Raw genomic sequence first — 22,630 nt, forward strand, 5'->3', positions numbered from 1 at the left:
GTTTGTGTCGGACTCTCAATGCATCTGTCAAGTTTGATGGTGAATATCAGTTTGAAAAGGTTAATAGTCAAATGTCCTCCTTCATAAATGGACCGTTTCATCGCTATTCTGTTGCTAGGGCAACACATATATATGTCTATGGGGCCATATATATGTCTATGTATGGGGCAACTTTGGTCCCTGTTTACTTCCTGTCAGCTTCTGCATTAACATACATTCAAACAGGAAATACAAAGGGACCCAGAATGTTTATGTTGTCCGGTTTGAAACGGTCTATAGCAATTTTTACATCTTTGACGTCCTAAACCAAGCGCGTTTTATACGTAAAATTATAAGAGGAGTGCTACAGTATTTTTTAGTGAATATCTAAACTTTAAGGTCATAAAATGAGCACATTTTTCCATTTACCTGCGTCCTCTGACCATAGACTGTGCCTCTGACTGATCTGATCGAGTAACCGGAGCTCCACTGCTCAGGCCTGTTTGAGGCAGTCGCGGGAAATTGGCGCTAAATCGATACCTGCATCATCGAACATCAAAATAAACTTTCCATGGACACACCGGCGGCTCCTCTGTAAGTCTGCCAAATTAACTAACGTTATAATTAATGTACAAATGGGCATTTCAACGAACTAAGTGCGTTTGTGTGTGGATACACTTACTGTCCTCTCCGTTAAATCTTAAGGTTAATGTTTAGGTGTGCTCTCAGCAAAGAACATGACGAAAGTAACGTTTACTATCGTTTACCTGTACCGTTAGCTTTTTAGCTGCGTCAAGCTAACGTTCTCTAACAAATAAACGAAGACACACCAACTAAACCAATGTCACGGCATAGCTAAATCTAACTTTTAGTCGTGTGTGTCCTGAATATGTTTGGGCCCAGGGAGCAGGATGGAGAGATATGTGGAGGTATAATGCAGTGTGAGCAGCAGCAGCTGAAGACCACACTGCACTGTGATGACAAGGAGAAGGTAACTGAACATAAAGCCACAAAGTGCTACAGTGAGCTTTGAATACAATGTCTTCTGACAGCTGCTGACATGTTAATATTTCAGCTTCGTAGGAAGTTGGCACTGTTACAAAGGGAGTACCTCAGGACAGCTGAGAGACTACAGGTAAGAATCACTCCTTCACTTTACTTGTATAAGCCCAGTGTAGGGATTCTCTGTCTCACACACACACATGTTGATCTGCTCACAGCGTGCTGAGCGTTTGGATGCAGTGCGGAGACATGTGAGGAGTAGGATTGATCAGCAGAACCACCAGGACCAAAGAGACCCAGAGGTGACATCTAACCCCTGTCTCAACCCATCTCCATTGATACCAAACACCACCAATGGGACAGCCACAAGTGAAGCTCAGTGCCAGGGACACACTGAAGGTGAGTCTGTCCCAATCAGCTGCAGTATTATTCATTGATTCAATTCAATTTTATTTATAAAGCCCAATATCACAAATCACAATTTGCCTCAGAGGGCTTTACAGCATACGGCATCCCTCTGTCCTTTGAACACTCACAGTGCATAAGAAAAAACTCCCCATAAAAATACCTTGAGCGGGGGAAAAAAAAAATGGTAGAAACCTCAGGAAGAGCAACTGAGGAGGGATCCTTCTTCCAGGATGGACAGAAGTTCAATAGATATTGTAGAGAACAGATCAGCCTAATAAATGTGCAGTAATCCATATGACGAAATGATACATAAAGAGAGACAGAGAGAGATGCAGGGCAGACACTAATGACGATGGCTACAATAAAATAGATTTTAATAATAATATTATACTAATAATAACAGCAATTGCGGTAGCATATGTTGTAAGTATACATTAATATGTAATAGTATATGTATGTGACAATAATAGTCATATGTGTATAATAACAGTAGAAGTATGACTAATAATAGCAGCAGCAGGAGGCATCAGGCAGGACCACGGCAGCAATACAACCACAACACACGATCCAGGCATGGCTGCGATATGAGGGAACCTGCGAGACAGTGGAGCACAAAGGCTCCGGAGAAGAAGCCGAATTAGTGACATGCAGTAGAGTCGTGTTAGCAATATGCAGTAATAGGACGTGAAGGAGAGAAGGGGATCGGTGTATTAAAGGAGGTCCCCCAGCAGACTAGGCCTAAGTCAGCCTAACTAGGGGCTGGTCCAAAACAAGCCTGAGCCGGCCCTAACTATAAGCTTTATCAAAAAGGAAAGTCTTAAGTCTAGTCTTAAATGTGGAGAAGCTGTCTGCCTCCCTGACCGAAACAGGAAGATGATTCCTCAGATTAGATTGTATGTTGTAAAATATGTAAAGGTGAATTAGGGAATAGATTTATTTACCAAATGTATGTATATAGCATCATGTAACTCTGTGCAATACAAATATAACTATTTTAATTATATCATAAAGTCATCTACTGTATATATCTATTATACTGCTCACAGCATGTCAGATATCCAGTTGTTGGCATTTCCTCTACCTTCTAATTAGTGCAGCTGAAACTTACACTGACTACAATGATCACTATAAAATTAATATTTTTGTTAGTGTGCTTGTGAACTTCTGCGAAATATCTAAGGAGACTGTGCAAAGAGGGGAAGGAGATATTGGCAAATAACATTGATGGTAGAGGGTAGAGTAGTTTCTGAAGATTCACTGAAAATCTGCTCATCATGGTGCCAAATTTGATAAAGAAATGAGCAATATATTTCTTGGATGTAAAGTTGTATATATTGTGCACCTGTATGTGTACCTGTTACCCTTTCTTTCTCTGATGCAGTTTTGACACATAAATTGCTAACATGCCTGTCCATCCCCAAACAAAAAAACATCTTGTAATATGGTTGAAATTACTCTGTCTTTACTCTGAGAAGTGGTCAATGTTTTGCCTGTTATAGCAGTTCAAATTAGAATTCTGAAATATTCAGATTTTTTTTTTTTTTTACCACGTCCAGCAAATTCTGATAACTCCAGGAAGAGCCAGGTGATCAGGTTCCTGCTCCCTTCTGATACTGCTTGCCCACAAACTGCAGATCCCAGCCATGACACAGCTAGAGATCACAGATCCAGTCCTGGCCTGCGCCTCAGGTCTCGGCGCAGCCGCCTGCGCCTGGAAAGGAGGAGTGCTGAGGCTGGCAGGAGCATGGACGACAACAGTGAAGAAGGACTGGGGCAGAGTGAAAGTGTGGAGAATATTAAAGCAGGAGGAAGTGAAGAGAGAGTGAAAATAGAAGAAAGAGAGGTTGTGAATGAAAGTGAAGAGCTGTTTTCTGGTACAGACTCCGAGTCTCCCTCTCTGCTGCTTACACACTGGAACACTTGTGGACAAACTGACACAGGAGGTATCGTGGGAAAAGATGTACAGGGACAACAGGAACCAAGGGAAAAAGAGATCGAGCTGAGCGCTGAAGGAAAAAAAGAATCAGAGTCAGCATCTTTGCTGCTCACACACTGGAACCCTGCTATACACACTGAAGGGAGGGAACAAGATGGCGCACAAAATGGAAGAAGAAAGGAGATAAAGGGAGGAGGGGAAGATGGGAATAGTAGAGAACAGAGTGATAGAAGGCTGTGTGAAGACAGCAGCAATAAAGATACTGCGGCAGAGAAAATGGAAACTGAAAAAAGCCATGATAACAAAGCTGAAATAATTGAAGAAAAAAGTGAGATGGCTGAAGGAGAGCATGATGTAAATGATGTGAGTCTCTTAGACTCCTGTACCCTAGTGGAAGGACTACTTTTCCCAGCAGAGTACTACGTACGAACCACAAGACGTATGACATTTTCTCAGAGCCAGCCTGACATGCAGGCCGTCATACTCTCCCAGCTGAGCATGGGACGACGTCGCAGGAGCCAGGGCCGTGGCCGTGGCAGAGGATTGAACAGGCACACACACAACCTTGAGCATTCAGATCAACACACTCAGGCCGGTTCCTCATCACTGATGCCTGCATCTTCAGGTCCTCATACAGAATCACAGTCTGCTGATACATCTGCTGAGCTCAACAGTCAGAACTCCGGTGGGATTTCAGATCAAACCTCAGCTTGTCAGATCGACATGGATGCTTCTTTTTCTCCCACGGTTACAACTACTCGTCCAGCAAGAGGTAGGAGGAAGAGAAGAGGCAGGGGCAGAGGGAGACCTCAGACCCCACGAAGCTCTCTCAGTTTAGACACTCATCAACTGGGCCTTGGACAAACCTCAGATAATCCCCAGCCCACGAGCTCCCTGGGCTCTTCCTCGCCATCTTTCCATGTAGCTCATGGACCAAAGCCCAGCTTCACTCCAGGAGAAGCTGTTCTAGTGCAGGACGACCCCCTGCCTGTGTCCACCCAGGGCACAGATACACAGCCTTCCTCTGGAGATCGGTCTGGCTCTACCTCTGGACATCTGGAGAAGGTCTATCCCATCTTTCTGAAGAACAGTGGCAGGACTTACGGATCCTCACAGATGAGTAGAAGTAAGTTTTGTGTTGTGACTCTGTAAATCTTTGCTTGTCACTGGTCTGCAGGTTTGTCTTGCTAAGATTAAAATATTGATTATGATTAGCGATAATACAGGTTTGGGTACTGTAAGTTGTATTATGTAAAATTAATTAAAGGCTGGCATCATCCTTATATTGCTGTTCCCCTGAAGTGACTAAAACAAAATGTTTCTGCTAGTTTTAAAAGAAGCCTGTTTATGTCAGAGTGCCTTACTTATATTCCCTTTTTCACTCTGTTTTTGATTTTAGTGATCAAATTGTTATGGCTTGTATAACATCGTTTAAACAAACACTGTGTAGGTGCAGCAAGATGACACTCACCAGGGTTGAAAATTAGCACCAGCCACCTGCCAAATTCTGGTAAAATATCCAAGTGGCTGCTAGATTTGCTTCACTCACCACCAGCCCAAAAAAACACAATGGTAATCAGTTGAGCAGCTGGTAGATGTTGGAAACCGCCAGCTACAGTGGCAGGTGGACAAAAAAAAAAATTCTAACCTTGGTAATCACACATGAAAGTTAGGAATCACCTGCCAAAAAAGCTTGAGAAAAGGTCAGGCATGGCCAAAGTCCAGCCCGGGGGCTGATTGCAGCTTGCAGACCGATTTAAACAGTCTCTCAAAATAAACTATACATTGCCCACCACACAATATCGGTTGATTAAACAAGTTCACTTTGCATTTTTTTCGTTCAACTCACAATTGCAGCACCGTCATACAGTTTGTAGACATGCACCAAGTTGGAACTACGCAGGTGGAACTAATGAGTTTCATAAACAGGATGGTTACAAAGCAACAGACGTTTCCTGCTTGGTAGCAGACATTTTCACATTACCTAGTCCAGCCCCCATTCAGAAAAGTTTGGACACCCCCGTTTTAGGTTGTAGAAAGTCCTCTTTACAAATAGATGATATTTTGTATGAAGGCAAAAAAGAAGTCATGTTTTGCACATGGAGAACAAAACAAAGATACCTCTGAGCGACTTTTAAGTAAGAATGGAGGAAGCTTAGCATCAAAATCTGCATAGAAATGTAAATGATATATTTGGTGTCTGAATGAAACTGTTTTATCTATGTTATAGCCATGATTGAGGCAAGAAGAAAAAGGTCAAGTTAACGGTGATTACAAACTTTAGTACAGACAGTTGTGCTGTCAGTTTAGACAGTATAGGCTATACATCAGCATATATACTGTGTGTCCACGATACAGTGTGACCCCATTTTTTCCAACTCACCAACCCACACTTACTGCCACCCCCTGCCCTATAACCTCAAAATAAAATTAAAAAGGGTCTAGGAGATAACAGAGATAGGTAGAAATTAGGGATAGGCATGAAAACTTGAGTGCTTGATTCTGGACCTCAGTATTGGTTCAACAAACATTGCATGTTTTTTCTTTCTTTTCTTTTTTTTTTTTACTTTGTAAAAGAAACAAATATAAAAAGATATATCAGTAAAGACAAATGGACTCCATTCCATGTGAACCTTTTACACGTTTTTGGACGAGAGGCAGGGGTGTAACTGCTGTCTATTAATATCTTCACAGATCCATAGAGCAAAAATGATAGATCTGCACAGCTGCAGATAACGTTCAGTCAAGACATCACTCAATCTAACATTACAGGCAGAATGGCGACCAGGCATAAGAATGATGACTTAAAGTATTTTAACAAATTAACAAAATGAATGTGCAGTGCAAGCGATGTAACATTAAATTTGTGCATCATAGCTAATCTCTATAGTCTGTGCAGCACAGAAAGGTAGGCCAACCCTAACCCCAGTGCCTGCATTTTCACTTAGGCGTTCAATCTAACCTAAGAATAAGGTTAGATTTTTTTTGCAAGTCCTCGAATATCAGAACTAGAAATCATGATAAATATAAAAATAAAAATGGAATTGTGCTCTGAAACTATTCCCTTCCATTACATTTTTTTTTCACTCTGTGTCCTCCAGGTGCAGCAAGCTGGCGGTCCCTCCTCTTGCCCTCTTCTCCATCTGCCCAGTCATCTCTGCTTCCTCTGCCCTCCCTGTCCCCCGGCCTGCTGGTCAACAACACGAACTTCGACATTCCACGAGATTTTCATCTCCCCGATGACCAGTTTGCCTCCCTAAAGCTGCACAAGCTCCGTCAAGTTGCTCTGGAATCAGGGGTCGAACATTTTACATCGCCGTCTTGCAACACACGCAGCAGCAGCCGCCGCTTTGGCGCTCATTACAGCAGCAGTGACCCAGCATTGCCTCTTCCACTTCAGCTCAGCCTCACGCCCACAATCACAACCTCCCCCCATCCCACTGAAGCAAAACAAGCTGCTACACAGTCTGTAGACCTGCAGAACGTGTCAGTAGAGCACAAGCTCACAGATAAATTGACAAGCCAGCAAACTGAATGTTCATTAGATCAAAATATTGCAGAAACCCCCGGAGAGCAGCAGACTGAAAACCTTCACCCTGAGTGTCAGACTCACACCACCTCCACAGAGTCTGTGTCAGTGGTTCAAGATTGTGCTGCTGACTGTGTTGATCAAAATAAAGAGCAACATACTGTGATTCTAGATATTGACCACCCTGTCAAGCCACAGCCTCACATCAACTTTGCAGACAGACCTGCAGGCCAGGTGAATGATGATATCATCAGGCGTTCAGATGAACTTCAAATAAAAGAGTCTTCTGTTATTTCATCAGAGGAACAGACAGATTGTCCTGCGGCGCTCCGCCCTTTAGCGGATCAGCGGTTTACAAACCACCAAGCAGAAGACAAAGCTATCATCAAGACTCTTTCCTTTAATGGCCCTCTACAGGAATCCTCCGAGGAGCCTTCTAACAGCTGCACTGCTGCACAGTTATGTGACGACAGTGAGTCTCCTGTGCAGCATCTGAATGCTGCTAAAGATTCAAATGAATCCTCTGTTTCCACCACAAGTCCTGCCAGAGACAGATTGCTGGACAATGAGAATCAGGACAAGTGTTTACTGCAGCACAGAGTCCACTCTCAGCTCCTGTTGAGCCCTGTGGCATCAGCACCCTTTGTAACACCGCACATGCCCTCCTCTGCTCTCCTCTCCAGCCCCGCATTACCATCCCTAGGACTCACCCCACACCATATCCCTGCTGCCCTCCGTTTGACCTCCTCTCCCAGTGCCCCACCTCTCAACCTGCCTCCCTCTCATAGCCCGTCCACCCAGGCCCTCTCCCCTCCTGTTCTGACTCCCTGTCCATCCCTCACTTCCGTCCCTTCAAGCCAGCCGCCCACCTCCCCCGCTGTTCAGATCCAGGCTTCACCTGAGCCGTTATGTACCGATGATGACCGCCCGGCTGTATCCAGCATCCAGTCACAGGGCTCAGGTGGGCAGGTGGGGACAGCAGACGAACACATGATGAGATGCACACACACATTGAAGGTACGTGTAGAATTAAGGATTGTTTGGCTGCAACATGCAGTTTTGAATCAAAGCCAGTAATTATTTATGGTGTGTAACTGCAGCATCTATAACATTTTTGAGTGAACAGCTGTGTCTGTGTGTCTGTGTGTCTGTGTTTTTCAGGCCCCAGCAGGAGGCTGTCTGGTGGATGTGTGCTGTCTATCCAGGTCCTCAGGTGGTTTGTATGTCGCAGCAGCTGGAGAGTGGGCAGTGTGTCTCTGGAGTCAGACCTCAGCTTCTGACTGGAGCTTAACACACACCTGGGCCTTCAATGAGGTGAGTGTATGGGTGATTTGTGTAATGCTATTTTGAAGCTTTGAGTTCAGCATTTCAGCTTTTGCCACCTTGTTTTTTTGGAGCCAGAAGTTACCATATTTGGACGAGAGGCTGGAGCTGTAGAGGAGTGAGGGGTGGATCTGTCTGTTAGACTGTGGTGATGCCATGCAGACCGCTCGTCACTCAAAGCAGCCCTTCCCTTAAATATGCGTAACTTTAATTAAACCTAATTACATGTAAATGGTTGAGTTATATAAAAATTCAATTCATTTAAAAAAAAAAGGAAAAAAAATATGGCGAAAATGTAGTTTCTTCCAACACTAGAATTAAGATAAAAATATTCACAAATGAAAGAACACTAATGGTCGGTGATAAGTAGTGTTTAACTTTTGATTAAACACTAAATTAAAACCCTCGGCGCACACTGCAGCACAATCAAACAGATGCGCAACTCAGAGCATCAGAAGTGTCTCTGACACCAGACTCAGAGCAGACCGGTGGAACTGGAAAATGCATATTTTACATCAATAAAATCTATTTTATTTTAATAGCAGATCTCCATTGTGCATCAGGCTTTCTATTTCCTTGTCAGAGATTTTTTCTTTTTTAATTACATGATATATAGGCTATTCTGAGCCAAGTGCGGCTCATGTACTACAACCATACTATTAGGCCTACTAGTTACTACTTACGTTTTTCAAGTGATTTCCCAAATTTGTTGTTGAGTTGTGATATGCCAATTGCTTTTGGCAAATCTGGCACTCTGCTTTCTGGGAGTTGTCGGGGCATATTTTAAAGTGGAACCACACATCTGATGACCTCTTGGACATGTCTGCCAGCTCTGAGTGCACTCGTTGTCAGTATCAGACTGGTGGGGGTTGGTGTTGTGTTTAAAGCCTCCCCCCAAAAAAACGGGGAAAAAAAGTGCAGAAGCTTCAATTTTTTTTTTTCACAATCGAATCACGTGCCATCGAACGAAGCTTTGAATTTTTTGGGTCAGCCCTATTGCTTGGTGTGTACCTGCAAATGTGTGCATACATGTCAGAGTCATTGATTAATGGTCATTCAAGGATGAATGCCATACATTCGCTGGTTCCAGCATTTAAAACATGAGCATTTGCTGCATTTCTGTTTATATCATTGTAAATGAAATAGTAGCTTTTAGCCCCTTGTTTGGACAAAATTAACAGTTTTGTGATGTCATGTTGGGCTCTAGGAACTTGTAAGGAACATTTTTCACAATATTCTAAGATTTTATACATTCAGCAAAGAATCTGTGAAAAAAATCAATACTGAAAGCAGTCATCTGTTGCAGCCCTGATAGAGATACAGTTAAAACTGAGACATTCAGCTGACGCTGATTTTCAAATCAATAGATAGGAGTTATGTTGTCTGCTTACTCTGTAAGGTGACCTTGGGTGTTTTGAAAGGTGTCTTCTAAATGGAATGTATTATTATCATTATTATTATTTCCAAAATACAAAAACAACTGTTGACTCAACGTTTACTGTTGCAGGGACCAAATATGACACCCTCTAATATGGCACACTGAAATTCAGTCAAACATGCAGTAATTTATTGTTTGTATGTCTGTGTTTGTTTACAGCCAGTGATCAATTTGTTTCCAGTCCCAGATGCTGCTGGGCTGATGTGTGTGACTCTGGGTCAACTGGAAATCAGAGAAGTGAGGTGAATAAAACACACAAAGTGTCTTTTAGCATTTTTGGCAAAATGTCTGTAAATGAATTAAAGGAATACTTCGGTGAATTTCAACCAGTTTTGTTTTATAACAATATGGATAGTATGTGTAAATGAGCTGTGGTCAGCTTCCCTCCATCTTGCCTGCACTCAGATCTCCCTGCTTTTCTCTCAGTGAAAATTTCACCAGCTCCAGGGCTTGAACTATAAATTGTACTTTTCATTTTCATATGCCTGCTACATTTTGGTGCACTGTTTGTCTGTAATATGAGAACTTATGAACTGAGTGGCATACTGTTTCCTGCATAGTGAATATAGAGGTGGGGCGCTGGTGGCTTAGTGGTAGAGCAGGCGCCCCATGTACAAGGCTGTTGCCGCAGTGGCCCAGGTTCGACTCCGGCCTGTGGCCCTTTGCTGCATGTCATTCCCTCTCTCTCTCCCGCCTCACACTTGTCTGTCCTATACATTAAAGGCTAAAAAGCCCCCAAAAAATCTTTGAAAAAAAAAAAGAAAGAAAAGAAAATAGAGGTTAAAAAACACTGATCAAACATTAAAACTAAGCAGTGCTGATAAAAAATGAACCAAGATTCTGTTTTTGCATTGCCTCTATCTGGCCTCAAATGTTTTCAAAAACATATTATTGCAGACTGTTTAACGGTAATTTGAGATTGTTTGTTACTAGCCAGCTGCCATATTGTTTCAAAATTGATGAACTCACATTATGTCACCCACTAGCTGGAGCGCTAATTGGTCTGGTACTTGTTGGTTTTCTACCTCTTGAGCAAAAGCAAATGCCACAGCTGTTTTTCTCTGGTCATGTAGCAATTTCAAAATATTTGTCTTTCTACTGAATACACAGCCTAGTTTTATGAAACGGCCATTTTCCAGCAGTGAAATACTTTTTTAAGTGCTAAACTGAAGATATTTTTCATTAGACATGAAAATGAAACAATGGGCATGACAATGGAAACCGGCTTTTAAAGTTTAAAAAGCCTCTTACACATAACTACATGCATGTCGTCCACGTGCACAGGACCCTGTCGTGCTCCAGCCTCTCACAAGTGCTGCTCTCTAAGGATGTCGTCCAGGCTGTCGTTGGTGTGTCCAAGTCCAGAGTGGTTACATCCTCCCACTCAGCCTCTGGTTCCGCCCTGCAGGTGTTTACGCTGTCAGACAGCGGCAGGTAACACAGAGTTGGCCATGTTTCTATTCTGTCTGTTATTTCTTCATGGCACAGTCCGATATCTCACTGTCTAATTTCTCTCAGCACATCGAGCTCTCAGCCTCTCATGTCTCCTGGTGTTTGTGTCGGGGCTCTCGCTCCTGTGGACGAACTTTCAGATGCTCTGATCGGCTCTGACGAGGGCGGACGCCTCTTCATCTGGTAAGCAAAACTGTAACAAATCACCATGCTGATAATAACCTCACAGCAAAAGGTCTTAAAATATTTGATGACATCTAGCTTTTTGCTCCTACAGAGGTTTAATGCATACCATTGTTTTCTCTGGACTAAATAATGATGAAACAGTAAAATATACAACAAAAGGAAAGTTTGTACAGAATTAACAGGATCATTTTAGCCTGATAACAGCATGTTAGCCTGGATTAGTTAAGCCAGGTTTGATTAAAACAGGACCATGAGGCGCAAATATTTGACACTTTAAATGTTGAATATGTCAACTTAAGCACTCCATGTTTCCTCTTTGATGAAAAAATAATAATGGTTCTAGAAAGTGTCAGAGAAACATCTAGATTTGTCCCTCACATGCGCATCAGCTGTTTACAGTTGAATGTATCATTTGTGTTGCAGGAATTTAAAGACTGGACAGCTGCTGCGGAGAATCATCCTCGGAGATGAGCTATCACACACAGCCTGTCTGCGAGGATACTCCTCTTTGCATGTAAGGGGGACTGACAGTTCTTGTAAAATTGCCTGTGTCTCCATATCTGTCTCGCTCTTCATGATTTGACTCCCGTGTGTTTTTGTGTGTATGTCGGTGCACAGGGAGTGCTATTCGTCCTGCTGCAGCACCAGTTGCTGAGCTCCCTGAATGAAGAAGAAAAAGAAGCCACAGCCAAAGAGCGGATGTTTTTGGACGAAGGGAAGGAAGAGGAAAAGAAGAAGACCGTCCTGTTCTCCTTGGTGGCCCTTAACCCTCTAAGTGGAAAATCTATCCTGGCTACTCGGGTGTATCCGCCCAAAGCCTGGTCTGGCAGGTGAGATGAGGACTGATGGATTTTTTGTATCTCTGCATATATACACTCGTGTAACATCTGCCTCTGTGCTCTGCAGGCTGTGCGAAGCTGATGTCAACAGCTCCAGCGTGGTGGGCCTGAGTCAGAGCGGCAGTGTGTGCGTGTGGGAGCTCGGGCGCAGGGGGGCCTCAAGGATGGTGTGGGCTCCTGAGAGCGAGGGCTGGCAGCTGGCTAGATGGGGTGGAGGAGGTACTCTGGTGACTGGTCATCACAACGGAGATGTTTCTCTACACTGCTACAGCACGAGTCAGACTTCACTCTGCCACTAATATTTAAGGGATAGTTTTGGAAGTGGAGATGTATGAGGTACTCATCCAAACCCAGCGTATTTGATATTGATATTTTTTGGTTAGACTTTTTTAGGAGACTAAAAATGTGATTTACAGTTTCCCCCATCCGCAGCAGTACATTGCTCAGCTTCCGTGACAGTACTCCTGCCTGCTTCTTCAAACTTGAAAATCACCGACTGCCATCTACTGTAGGAAATACACTGTGTGGACCTTATACAACCCCACTTCAAAAAATCCAAACTGTCCCTTTAAAGACTCTATGATTACTTTTATCAAGTAAATATTTCACTGTATGAAAGTTTACATGAATGTTTTAACCTTTTAAAATACTTCACTATCACATTTGTTAACTCAACTTGATCCTGAGCACATTGCAAAGAGGTTTTTGTCGCTTCCCTTAAAGACGTTTCAGCTTGACGAAATTCATCTTTCATGTACAGGAGTGTCACTGTAATATCCATATTCCACACGTCATTTTCTGTTCCTAAAATAACCTCAACTAGACTGAATCTTTAAAAGTGGAGTGCTTCTAAATTGTGTTTGTCGTCCTGCAGCCTTTCTACACTGTTTTTAGAGTAACACACACTGAACCTCTTCATGTGGGAATGTTTACATGAAGGTGGATTTTCACTTTTTAGACCTATGTTCCCAAAACTGACTGTGTTCTGTTACTGCTGCTGTTTGACTGTTCGTTCCTGTTCTGTCTTGAATACATGTTGTATTTCTTATATTTAAAAAAAAAGTGTTGCCAAAGTTTTCTTTTATAATTTACATTAAACATATGCAAATTCTGTTGTATTTCCTGTCTGCTTTTATTTTTCTGACCATCTTAGGCACACTGATTTCCCATTTAAGAAGGTAGACAGTCAGGATATACTTTCTTGTTTTGGCAAAGATTACAGACAAATATTTACTCTGCCAGCACTGACTCAAAAAAGGAAGTTTATTCTATCTTACTAACGTCAGTCTATGTGGATTAAACTATAATTTTGAACTGCTTTGACACAAAATTCATACAATGGCTGTGTCACTGCATCAGTGTTGTTTTTTTCTGTGATTGAGGTCATAAATTTATTAGTGACAAAATATACTTGTTATAAGTCTAATTATGAAAAAGCTATCCATGAACCCTGAGGTTTCTATAGAGTGTATTGGTCACATTGGTTGCATTTGAGGGTTAACTGAAAAATAACAACCTAGAAATGTATGACACTTAATATGAATTGCTGTAAATGAAGCTGTAATTGTGTCCACCAGGAGGCGCTAAAAGACTGTCATTCTCAGGGTGTCGAACTCATTTTAGTTCATGGATGACACACAGACCAATTTGATCTCAAGTGAGCTGGACCAGTAAAACCACTTTAAAATAACCAAATAACAACTCCTCAAAATGTTTGCCTTTAATGTGAAGGAAGTGCATTTGGAAAATGTTCATCCGTTTACAAAATAGATGATGAACAGCCTGAGATTGTTAAAGAAAATTAAGTGCAGTTTTAACAATATGCCTCTGTTTTTCCACATTTAGTCGGTCTAATACTTACTGTGCATTTTGCCGTACATTTCCTCTCCTGTGTGGAAATGCTGGCGTCACCACACCAAACTAAAGTGGAAGCTACTGAGGAGGCAGGTTAAGTTATCCCCTGTCTTACAAACCATTTACAAATCAAATGTTCTGGCAGTGCCTCAGCCACAAGGTTCAACCAATACACACAGGAGTCTGACAGAGATTATTTTACACTGACGCTGCTGAGACATTTTGCACAATGATCAATATCTTTAAATGTGGCCCCAATAAGTATTCAGTGTTTGTCAGAGGACTGTGCTCTGCTCAGGGTGGAAGAGCTTCTGAAGCAGCACTTTACATGAAGAAAGCTGTTTAACCTGCTCCTGACACCTCACACCTCTTAGCCTTCAGAAGTACATCAATATTAGGTGTGCAGTGGACCAGACTGGACCCTTTGGCAGGCCAGTTTTGTCCCCCGGGCCGAATGTTTCACACCGATGCTCTATGTTGTTCAGAGCTTTGACACACAGGTGAGTTTATAGCCTTATTCAGAGTTCCCTTAAGCTTTCCGTCAGCTGACATTATTAAAGATAGTATAATAGTTACTTTACACCAAACAATAATTTCCTCCATAGCTCAACAAATTCCTGAGATGGTTTATCTGGGGTAGACTGAAACACTATTTGTACAACTACATTGGTGTGGGTAAGTGTGAAAATATTCTTTAATATTTTAGTGAACCCACCCTTTAAACAGCCTGTGATCGACTACAATTTGCTTCAAATCATTTCTGAGGATTTAAGCAGGTCAAGACGAAGCAAAAATACACATGTGGAACCAGACAGAACAATCTCACCACAACATCTGTTCTGGAGTGTTCCTGGCTTTTACCAGCTGTTATGGAAATGTAGTTGCTCTAATTTTTTAACACTGTTAGGGTTTTTTTGGTCATCTTTTGTTTCCTAGGCCTTGTTGTTGCAGAAAATGCAAATATCTGATCAAAAACAGCACATGCGACTGAAACATTAAACCACAATACCTTGTACAGTTTAAAAAAATCTTTATTAAACTTGGGTAAAATTAAACCATCTTTACAACACATAAGCATATTCAGCAGTATGTACATGTTTGCACATCTTGTTGAAAAAGACAAGACATCTAAAATAGACTTATTTAAAAGTGTAAAAAGTAACTACAGGAAGAATGTGCATGATGAAGACGTATTAACATGGTACATTTCTGCACATACAACACAGATAAGACAGACACATTTAGAGAAAACACACCAGAAAAGATTTCCCCATCCACAAAGCCGGTCTCTCTCAGTCCTCATCACACGTTTGTCTGCTCGACTTTAGATTTAAAAGCACCACTGATATATTAATGCAAACAAGAAGATGTAACATTCATCTTTTCCTCCGAATTTCATTTAAACATACAGAACGTTAACTTGTCTGCAGCCATCTTAATTTCAACAGTAGGAACGTGTCAGGATTCATCAAGTAAGTTAAGATAACAGAACAGCAGGAAGAAGGATTAAATCAGTGGCTGAAAGACTGAAATACCACAGTTATGTACAATAAATGAGGTTAATTCTCATGGTAGAACCTCACAGATGTCATAAGATCATTATGCGGAACCCCTTCAATAAAATACATGAGATTTTTAAGTGTCTGTTGCGTCCTTAGAGGCTGGCAGACAGGAAGTGGTGGCCGGTGATTAAAGACAGAGACGTGATTGAAGATGTGGTGTGAGGTGGTCTAATGTGCGGCAGTGGTGGGCTTGCTGTCCAGCAGTTTCTCCACCATTAGCTTGGCGTAGCGGATGCGGCTGGCCAGCTCCTTACTGCAGCCGAACTCCTCCAGCAGAGACAGCTTGTAGGTGCGGAACTCTCGCTTCTCATCGATGTAGGTCACCGCGCTCATCAGCGGACACAGGATCAGCTTAGTGTGGTCCTGGCAGAGAGGGGTTAATGGAACATAGGGTCAGGATGTGTGTGTGGGGGGAAAAAAACGTACTAATACAAGACAATTAGAAAGACATCAGTGGGAGAAGATGTGGCGTGTCCAACCTGGAAGAAGTTGATCTGAACAGTGCCGTTGGTGAGGTGCAGGACGATGGCGCTCTTTGTTCTGAACCAGAGGGAGAGGTAAGGCAGCCGCGCCAGCTCGTCTCCGTCCCGCCGTGCCATGTTGGCGCCTGCCTTCAGCAAGTGTTCGCTCATGTAATTGCGAAAATATTTTAGCAACGTTATCTAGAACGGGAGAGAACAAGTACATAAGAATCTGTACCACAATATGGATGACATGTGACGTGGCTTTAAAAATTATCCTTACAAATTACAAAACTGAATCAAAGACTTGAGAAGTAACTCTTAAGAGGGAGACTGACCTTCTTGTTGAGAGCAGTAGGGTAAGAACGCACGCTGAGGTAGGATTCAGCTGCTGTCTTGTCGATGTACTGGAGACTGTCTCCATCAGCATACATGATCAGCCGTGTGTAATCATTGAACAGCACGCCAACACTGTTGTCACAGAGCTGGTAGCCTAAAATAAAAATGAAAATTTTGATGAGGATGACGATACCTTTTTAATTTTAACCAAGATATTTTCTTTGTGGACACAGTCAAAGATTTTGTCAGTGCTCTCTGGTGGACACAATATGTAATGACACCACTTTTGCTAAACTACCTTGAACATAACTTTGGCATTTCACTTCAGTAATTTGTTGTTACTTACAGAACCTTTTCATGGCAGAGGAGTAATCAATTACATTAATGATGCCTCTGTTATAGTACATGCTGGCTCCCTGAGTTTGCTCACTTGGACATTTATATGGAACAAGTAATGTCATCAGTTACACCTGTGCTTTCCTGCTATTCCAGGTCAAAATATCTGCTACAAAAAATGTCCATTGGCTGACATAAACCAATACACAGGTTCTATGTGCAACATCAAATGCATCCAGGACAGGCTACAAGGGAAGTGCTGCATCTACAAACTCCTGGTTCAACATTTGTGCATGTAGCTTTTTTTAAGTTCTCCTAACGTAGCTCAACTACAGTTTAAGTGTATCTCACTGCTTTAAATAGGGTCTTTTCACAAAACTAGGTTGTGTATGCAGTAGTGAGATGCAAATACTTTTCATACTGGTGTTACATGACCAAGGAAAAGAGAGAAAATGGGCTGTGGGTTTTGGTCAAGAGGTAGAAAACCTACAACTACCAGCCATAACGGCCCCAGCCTGTGCTTTACTATGTTTCTGTAAACATTTTAAGCAAGAGAGAGGCAACACAGTAACAGAATCTTGATCTATATTTAAGCAGCACGGCCTAGTTTTACAGTTTGATTAGAGATTGGTCTGAAACACGTCATCAGATGGATTTTAGCAGGGAGATGGACAGGACGATCTGGGTGTTGGTAAAATAAAGGAACCTTTACCACAACTAAATATTACCCACCATGCTTTGATACAAAGCTGGTTGATAATCAGCAATTTATTCCTTCAAGTCAGCCACATTTCATATTTATCAAGACCAGCCTCTATCAATTACCTACACACACCTCAACTGTGCAGCAAAGTCATTAATTCCCTTTGCCAATTTGTGTTTTATTGATGTCCATAGGAACCACAATAAATTAAAAAAATCCTGTTCAATCTGACTTCATGAAAGGGTTCAGAAAAGTTAATGCACTGTGGGATCAGTCTAATGCTCACCTAATCCATATTTATCAGAGTAGTCTACCCATTTGCTGATCCAGAAGATGGGAATGCACGCGGGATCCTCTGCCTCTTCTGGAAACACAAAAACAGAACCAAGTCTTTATATGCAATGCTGACATGTGCACTGTGATTATTCAAACCACTCAAATGTGCAACACTGAAAGGATTTGTCAGCCAAACTAAAGAGTGTGCACTCACCTTGGCAGATGACAGCCTTCTCAGAGGGTTTGGCAGCAATGATGCTGTTGAGCTGCTGCAGCATGTCCTTCAGGTGATTCTCTGTGGGCTCAGGCTCCCTTTGATACACAAGGCACCACAGTTACATGCATGAAAAGATGATTTCATCAAATAATGTACCACAAAAGCAACGCTGCATCGTCAGGTTTTAATTGTGTGGTGGAAATTTTGTCTCCGTGCATATGCTTATATTGTGTCATTCTTCCTGTGTGTTTGTAAGTGTGACCTTTGCATTACTCTTTTGTAAACATCTGTTACTTGACATCATCAAGAGATTTACTCTGAGCCTGAGGTTGCGCCTTCTCTTTAGTGAATAAACTCTCGTGCATGAAGCTATTCAGTCCTGTTTGCTGATTCCGAAGCAGATCGGCTAAAAATTGCCATGACAACTGTGAGCATCTCAAACACGGTGCAAACATCTCTCACCTTTGCACAGGCTCATCCTTCACGTCAACCTTCTCTGTCCCTGCTGGAGAGAGAAAAATAAGTCACTGGAGCTGAAACCAAAACGTGTTGTTTCAATAATCTGTAGACAAAAGACTTGTTTGGTAAGTATCAGCTGTTTACAGCAGGGACCATTACCTTTGTTGTTAATGGCAGTCAGTGGCCGCCTCTGGTTGAGTTCCACAGTTGTGGAGGGAGCGATGGAGAACCGCGGGGGCACTGTGAGGCAAGTAGTGGGCAGATGTAAGGGGATGTAGCCAGATGTGAAGTACTCATCTGACTGGAGCTCAGTGACTGTCGGCCTTTGGGTTGGATCAGCATGCAGCATCCGCTTGATGAGAGCAGACGCCAACGGGTTGATGTGCTGCAGAGAGAGTTGTAGATTCGGGTTATGAATCAGATGTATAAAAAAACCCACTCATTAAAAACTAAATTTGCAGCAACATTGTGTGCTACATTAGTTCTGCTTACCCAGGGGATGGTGTAGTTGTTCTTCTTGATGCGGTTGTAAGTCTCCTTCAGACACGAAGTCTCAAACGGGGGCTTACCCACCAGCAAAGTGTACCTGAGAGAATAGAGACAGTGAGGAGCTTGATCTAACCGTGCTGAATCATGTGGATTGGGGCTGTTTTTGCATTCTCAGCAGTAAAACTGTTCAGTGTCTCTCAGTTGTGCTTGTGTGTTCAGACTTACAAAATGCACCCAAGTGACCAGACGTCCACTTCATAGCTGTGGCCTTTCTTACAAAGCACTTCAGGTGCAATGTAGTTGGGCGTTCCACACAAGGTCTTCTTCCTCTCGCCATCAAACTCGATCTTAGTGGCCAAACCAAAGTCCCCTGTGGAAGAAAGACAAGCTTTTGAAAAACAGCAACAGACTAAAGGGGAAAAAATTTGCATAAATCTCCAGAACACATTGATGTTCTTAAATATGCTGTTTTGGTCCTCATAAGAAAAATTCCACACCAATCAATGGAAACCACTCATGCAGGAAGTATGACAAATTTCCATTGTGAGGGCCGGGCCCTCCGTGTTATTACTGGAACAACAGGTTTGTTCGTGCAATACTTGACAAATGTCACTGGTATATATTACACCTGTCTCAAATATGACAAGAAGACTGGAGTTAAATCATTTGCAATCTAACGGAGCCACATTACCTATCTTGACCTCCATGTCATCATTGAGGAAGATGTTGCCCAATTTCAGGTCTCTGTGGATGACTCTGTTGTTGTGCAGGTACTGGACACCCTTGAGCAGCTGAGTCATGTAGTAACGAGCCTCGGGCTCAGTCACAGCCTTACGACGCTTGTGCAGCTCCAGCAGGGACTGAAATGGAAATGGTTTGATTAAAGGCAAAGAAAAACTATAACTCAAACTCTAGTTTCCTTGCTTCAAGACTTTAAAGAGCCACTATGGCAATGCTGCAGCTTTGAGAGGGATGTAATGTCAAAGTGTTATAAGTTACTGGATGAACTGGATGATGAATCCAATGCAAATATCTGGGAGGTGGCCATGATGGCACAAAAAACGGAAATAACTCACCAACAATTAATAATTTTTGGTATAACGACTGATTTAAGGTTAAATAATTACATTAAGGATTATCTTAAGCGACTGTTTTCAGTGTTTCACCAGCTTTCCTTACAATTTAATCTACACTGACTCAGGCCTGGGAGGACAACGGCAGAGACCGTCGTGTTAACCGTTGACCCTGTGCAGTGTGCTCACGAGACAGAGAGCAGGCATTTCCCCACGACACTCACCCTTCTCCTGCAGATTTCCAAGACAACGAAGACAAAGTCGTCGTCCTCGAAGAACCCGTGGAAACCCACGACGTTGGCGTGATTTAGACTCTTGTGAATGGCGATTTCAGAGGTCATCTTCTCCCTCTGGTGCTGTTTCAGGATCAGGGACTTGGGCACGATTTTGCCGGCGAAAACCTGCTTCGTCTCCACATCTGTGATTTCGTAGCATTTGGCGAAACCTCCCTTACCGAGGAATCTTCCCCTCGCGTATCTCCTCATGGTCCGTGGGTCAACCAGAACATCTGGGATTTCTTTGAGAGGCGCAGATTTCGGGTCGACATGTGCCGACGGATTCGCCGGCTTCGCGATACCTGCGCTCATTTTGGATTAAAGTGCACTCCGGCGTCTTTAAAATAAACTGTTAAAAGTCTTCAGCAACAGAGGTATCGATAATATCTGAACGGGTCAACTATTGTTAACCCTACCTCAACTGACGTTGGTTTGGCCCTGGATACTAGCTTGCTCCCATACACTTGTGAATTCGAATAAAAACTAACGTTAACCAACTTTAAAAGCGAACGTTACATAAACATTAAATGCAACGATTAAAATGAAGTGCATACGAATCTCAATATTTTAAAAAACCTGACGAAGACGTGAAACTGGTCGCCAGGCTTGTCCCTCGGTGGCTGCAGCGTTTCTCCGTCCTGCCTTATGACAACAGTCTCTGGTACAAATTTAAAATGCTGCCTCGGTCGTTACGGCGCTCTCTGATTGGTCCGCTCGATTTGAATTCCGAAGCGGCGCAGCAAAGCATCGTGGGAAGACTAGTGCGAAATAGCCAATCACCGAGCGAGAAAGTCGTATTCTGCGATGTGATTGGTTGGTGGTCGTCATCATTTCCTAAAACCAGAGTGCTGACGGGAAATGTGGTCCGAGTGGGATTTAAAAATAGTTGTCGATTACAAGTAGATGTTTTGGGTTTGAGGAGGAAGGGTTTTAAAATTCTTTATTAGAGTTAAAGTCGCAACAGCACCGAGATAAATCCTCATCGTAGCTATATCTTAAACCTCCACATTTAACATTTTATTAAAACATCTGATTACAAAATGTAGTTGAAAGTGAAAGTAGGCATCGTTTATGCAGTAGTGTGGATCCATGAGCATTTTAACCTCATATACTGTAACTATATCTCATATAATGTAACAAAGTACATTTATTTAAGAACTGTAATGAGTACATTTTTCTGCTAGTACTTTATACTGTTACTCTATATATTAGTAGGAAGTTGCCTATTATGTTTTATTTGACAGTTTTTACACCAATAACTTTTCAGATTAGAATTTTATACATAGAACATATGAAGAGTTTATAAAATGTTTATCTGCCCATTAGCAGTATGTTATAAAGTAGTAACATCAGCTGAGTCTCAACCAGCTACAACGTTAAAAAGATTTTTGCACGTTATTACAACAGTGTGATCCTTACATATAGCCCAGTATGTAATACTATATCACTGACAGGCCTCTGTAGCCAACATTTACTTAATTCAACTTTTAATTGCAGGGATTTTTCTTGGAACTAAGTATTTTTACATGATGGTATCGGTAGCCTACTGTCACTCAAATAAAATGTACTTCTTCCACCACTACTGGCTGACCAAATACAGCAGAAACATTTGAATATGAGGCTTAGTTGTGTATTTACTTTCTTGTCAGTGAGGGGCAGCACTTCACGAAATACAGTGTGAGGGGCACATGGTTCTTTTGCTCACCTACAATATTGCTAGTATCTACAGTAGCTTATCAACTGACTACTGCTATGCCTATAGGCGTTGTATTTCAGCTTCACTTGTAATTATGATCGTCAGCTGTCAGCAACTAATAATCATCGTTACTGTCATTACCTTAATCATAAAAACCTACCAAACAGGGTGCCCATACAAAAGTTTATAAATAGCTATGTAAGTCCATATTAAAGAGAATATGCAGCTAATAGGCCTGCTGCTGAAGCCTGTGCTGAGTCAATGCCATGTGCTCGCTTGTATTTTTTTTATTCTTCTTTAATTGTATTTATTTTTTGTTTAATGTGTGACCTGCATAGTCTTTCAAAATAATATTCCAGTTTCCCTTTTTATTGGTCGTGACTGAGAAAACAGTGTAGAAACTCCAATGTAGCTGATACTCTGTATCTGTGCAATTGGAAAATAAAATCACTTGAACTTGATGTTATTGGACTTCTTCACTGCACCAGACTCCTTCTCGTTATGTCACTCCATTTGGTGAAGATTAGCACAGGTAGCACTCAGAACAGTATTATTTCTTTCAATGTGTAATCTTGCAGCAACGTCCTTCTCATGTCAAAAAAATGTCATAGGATAAGATAAACTTTGTTGGCTCAACATCAAATAAACACTGCACATTTAAAACACATTTCAAAACACACACAAACCACAGATGACAGGAACTGAACTGACAAGGACAATGTTTAACAGGTCAGGATACAGCACCTATTTTGGTGAGGGTGATAATGCTTTAAAATAAAACAGATGCATTATAGTGTA

General features: G+C 42.0%; 2 protein-coding genes across 4 annotated transcripts; one reads left to right on the forward strand and one right to left on the reverse strand.

The window, feature by feature from the left end:
• The first annotated feature begins 495 nt into the window (after positions 1-495).
• Positions 496-13,210, forward strand: palb2 (partner and localizer of BRCA2). 2 transcript variants are annotated; one of them, XM_049572234.1, is made up of 13 exons: positions 496-573; positions 883-970; positions 1,055-1,114; positions 1,200-1,380; positions 2,940-4,451; positions 6,427-7,871; positions 8,016-8,168; positions 9,775-9,857; positions 10,900-11,049; positions 11,134-11,250; positions 11,677-11,767; positions 11,872-12,083; positions 12,160-13,210. In XM_049572234.1, exons 1-13 carry the CDS (start codon positions 551-553, stop codon positions 12,389-12,391), a joined length of 4,347 nt encoding a protein of 1,448 aa, XP_049428191.1. In that variant the 5' UTR covers positions 496-550; the 3' UTR covers positions 12,392-13,210. The 2 variants fall into 2 exon arrangements, with proteins under 2 accessions (XP_049428191.1, XP_049428192.1); XM_049572235.1 differs by having other exon boundaries at positions 2,946-4,451.
• A 1,759-nt stretch (positions 13,211-14,969) lies between these two features.
• Positions 14,970-20,815, reverse strand: plk1 (polo-like kinase 1 (Drosophila)). Of its 2 annotated transcripts, none has more exons than XM_049572583.1 (11): positions 20,086-20,815; positions 19,480-19,648; positions 19,014-19,158; positions 18,792-18,885; positions 18,459-18,684; positions 18,303-18,342; positions 17,838-17,935; positions 17,634-17,711; positions 16,308-16,462; positions 15,988-16,170; positions 14,970-15,871 (listed from the first exon to the last, which is right to left on the reverse strand). In XM_049572583.1, the coding sequence occupies exons 1-11, from the start codon at positions 20,446-20,448 to the stop codon at positions 15,677-15,679; spliced, it is 1,746 nt and encodes a 581-aa protein (XP_049428540.1). In that variant the 5' UTR covers positions 20,449-20,815; the 3' UTR covers positions 14,970-15,676. The 2 variants fall into 2 exon arrangements, with proteins under 2 accessions (XP_049428540.1, XP_049428539.1); XM_049572582.1 differs by having other exon boundaries at positions 18,303-18,345.
• Positions 20,816-22,630: the final 1,815 nt, after the last annotated feature.

The sequence above is a fragment of the Epinephelus fuscoguttatus genome, linkage group LG3, assembly GCF_011397635.1.
Source record: "Epinephelus fuscoguttatus linkage group LG3, E.fuscoguttatus.final_Chr_v1".
NCBI classification, from domain to species: Eukaryota; Metazoa; Chordata; class Actinopteri; order Perciformes; family Serranidae; genus Epinephelus; species Epinephelus fuscoguttatus.

What these genes read in the sequence shown, in the direction of transcription:
- palb2 (XM_049572234.1), top strand. Translation starts at nt 551, where the DNA reads ATGGACACACCGGCGGCTCCTCT. An exon ending in ACGCTGTCAGACAGCGGCAG is followed by an intron (nt 11,050 to 11,133) that starts GTAACACAGAGT and finishes AATTTCTCTCAG; the next exon opens with CACATCGAGCTCTCAGCCTC. An exon ending in CCCAAAGCCTGGTCTGGCAG is followed by an intron (nt 12,084 to 12,159) that starts GTGAGATGAGGA and finishes TGTGCTCTGCAG; the next exon opens with GCTGTGCGAAGCTGATGTCA.
- plk1 (XM_049572582.1), bottom strand. Translation starts at nt 20,448, where the DNA reads ATGAGCGCAGGTATCGCGAAGCCGGCGAATCCGTCGGCACATGTCGAC. An exon ending in TGACATGGAGGTCAAGATAG is followed by an intron (nt 19,159 to 19,479) that starts GTAATGTGGCTC and finishes TTTCTTCCACAG; the next exon opens with GGGACTTTGGTTTGGCCACT. An exon ending in CTACTGCTCTCAACAAGAAG is followed by an intron (nt 16,171 to 16,307) that starts GTCAGTCTCCCT and finishes CTCCCGTTCTAG; the next exon opens with ATAACGTTGCTAAAATATTT.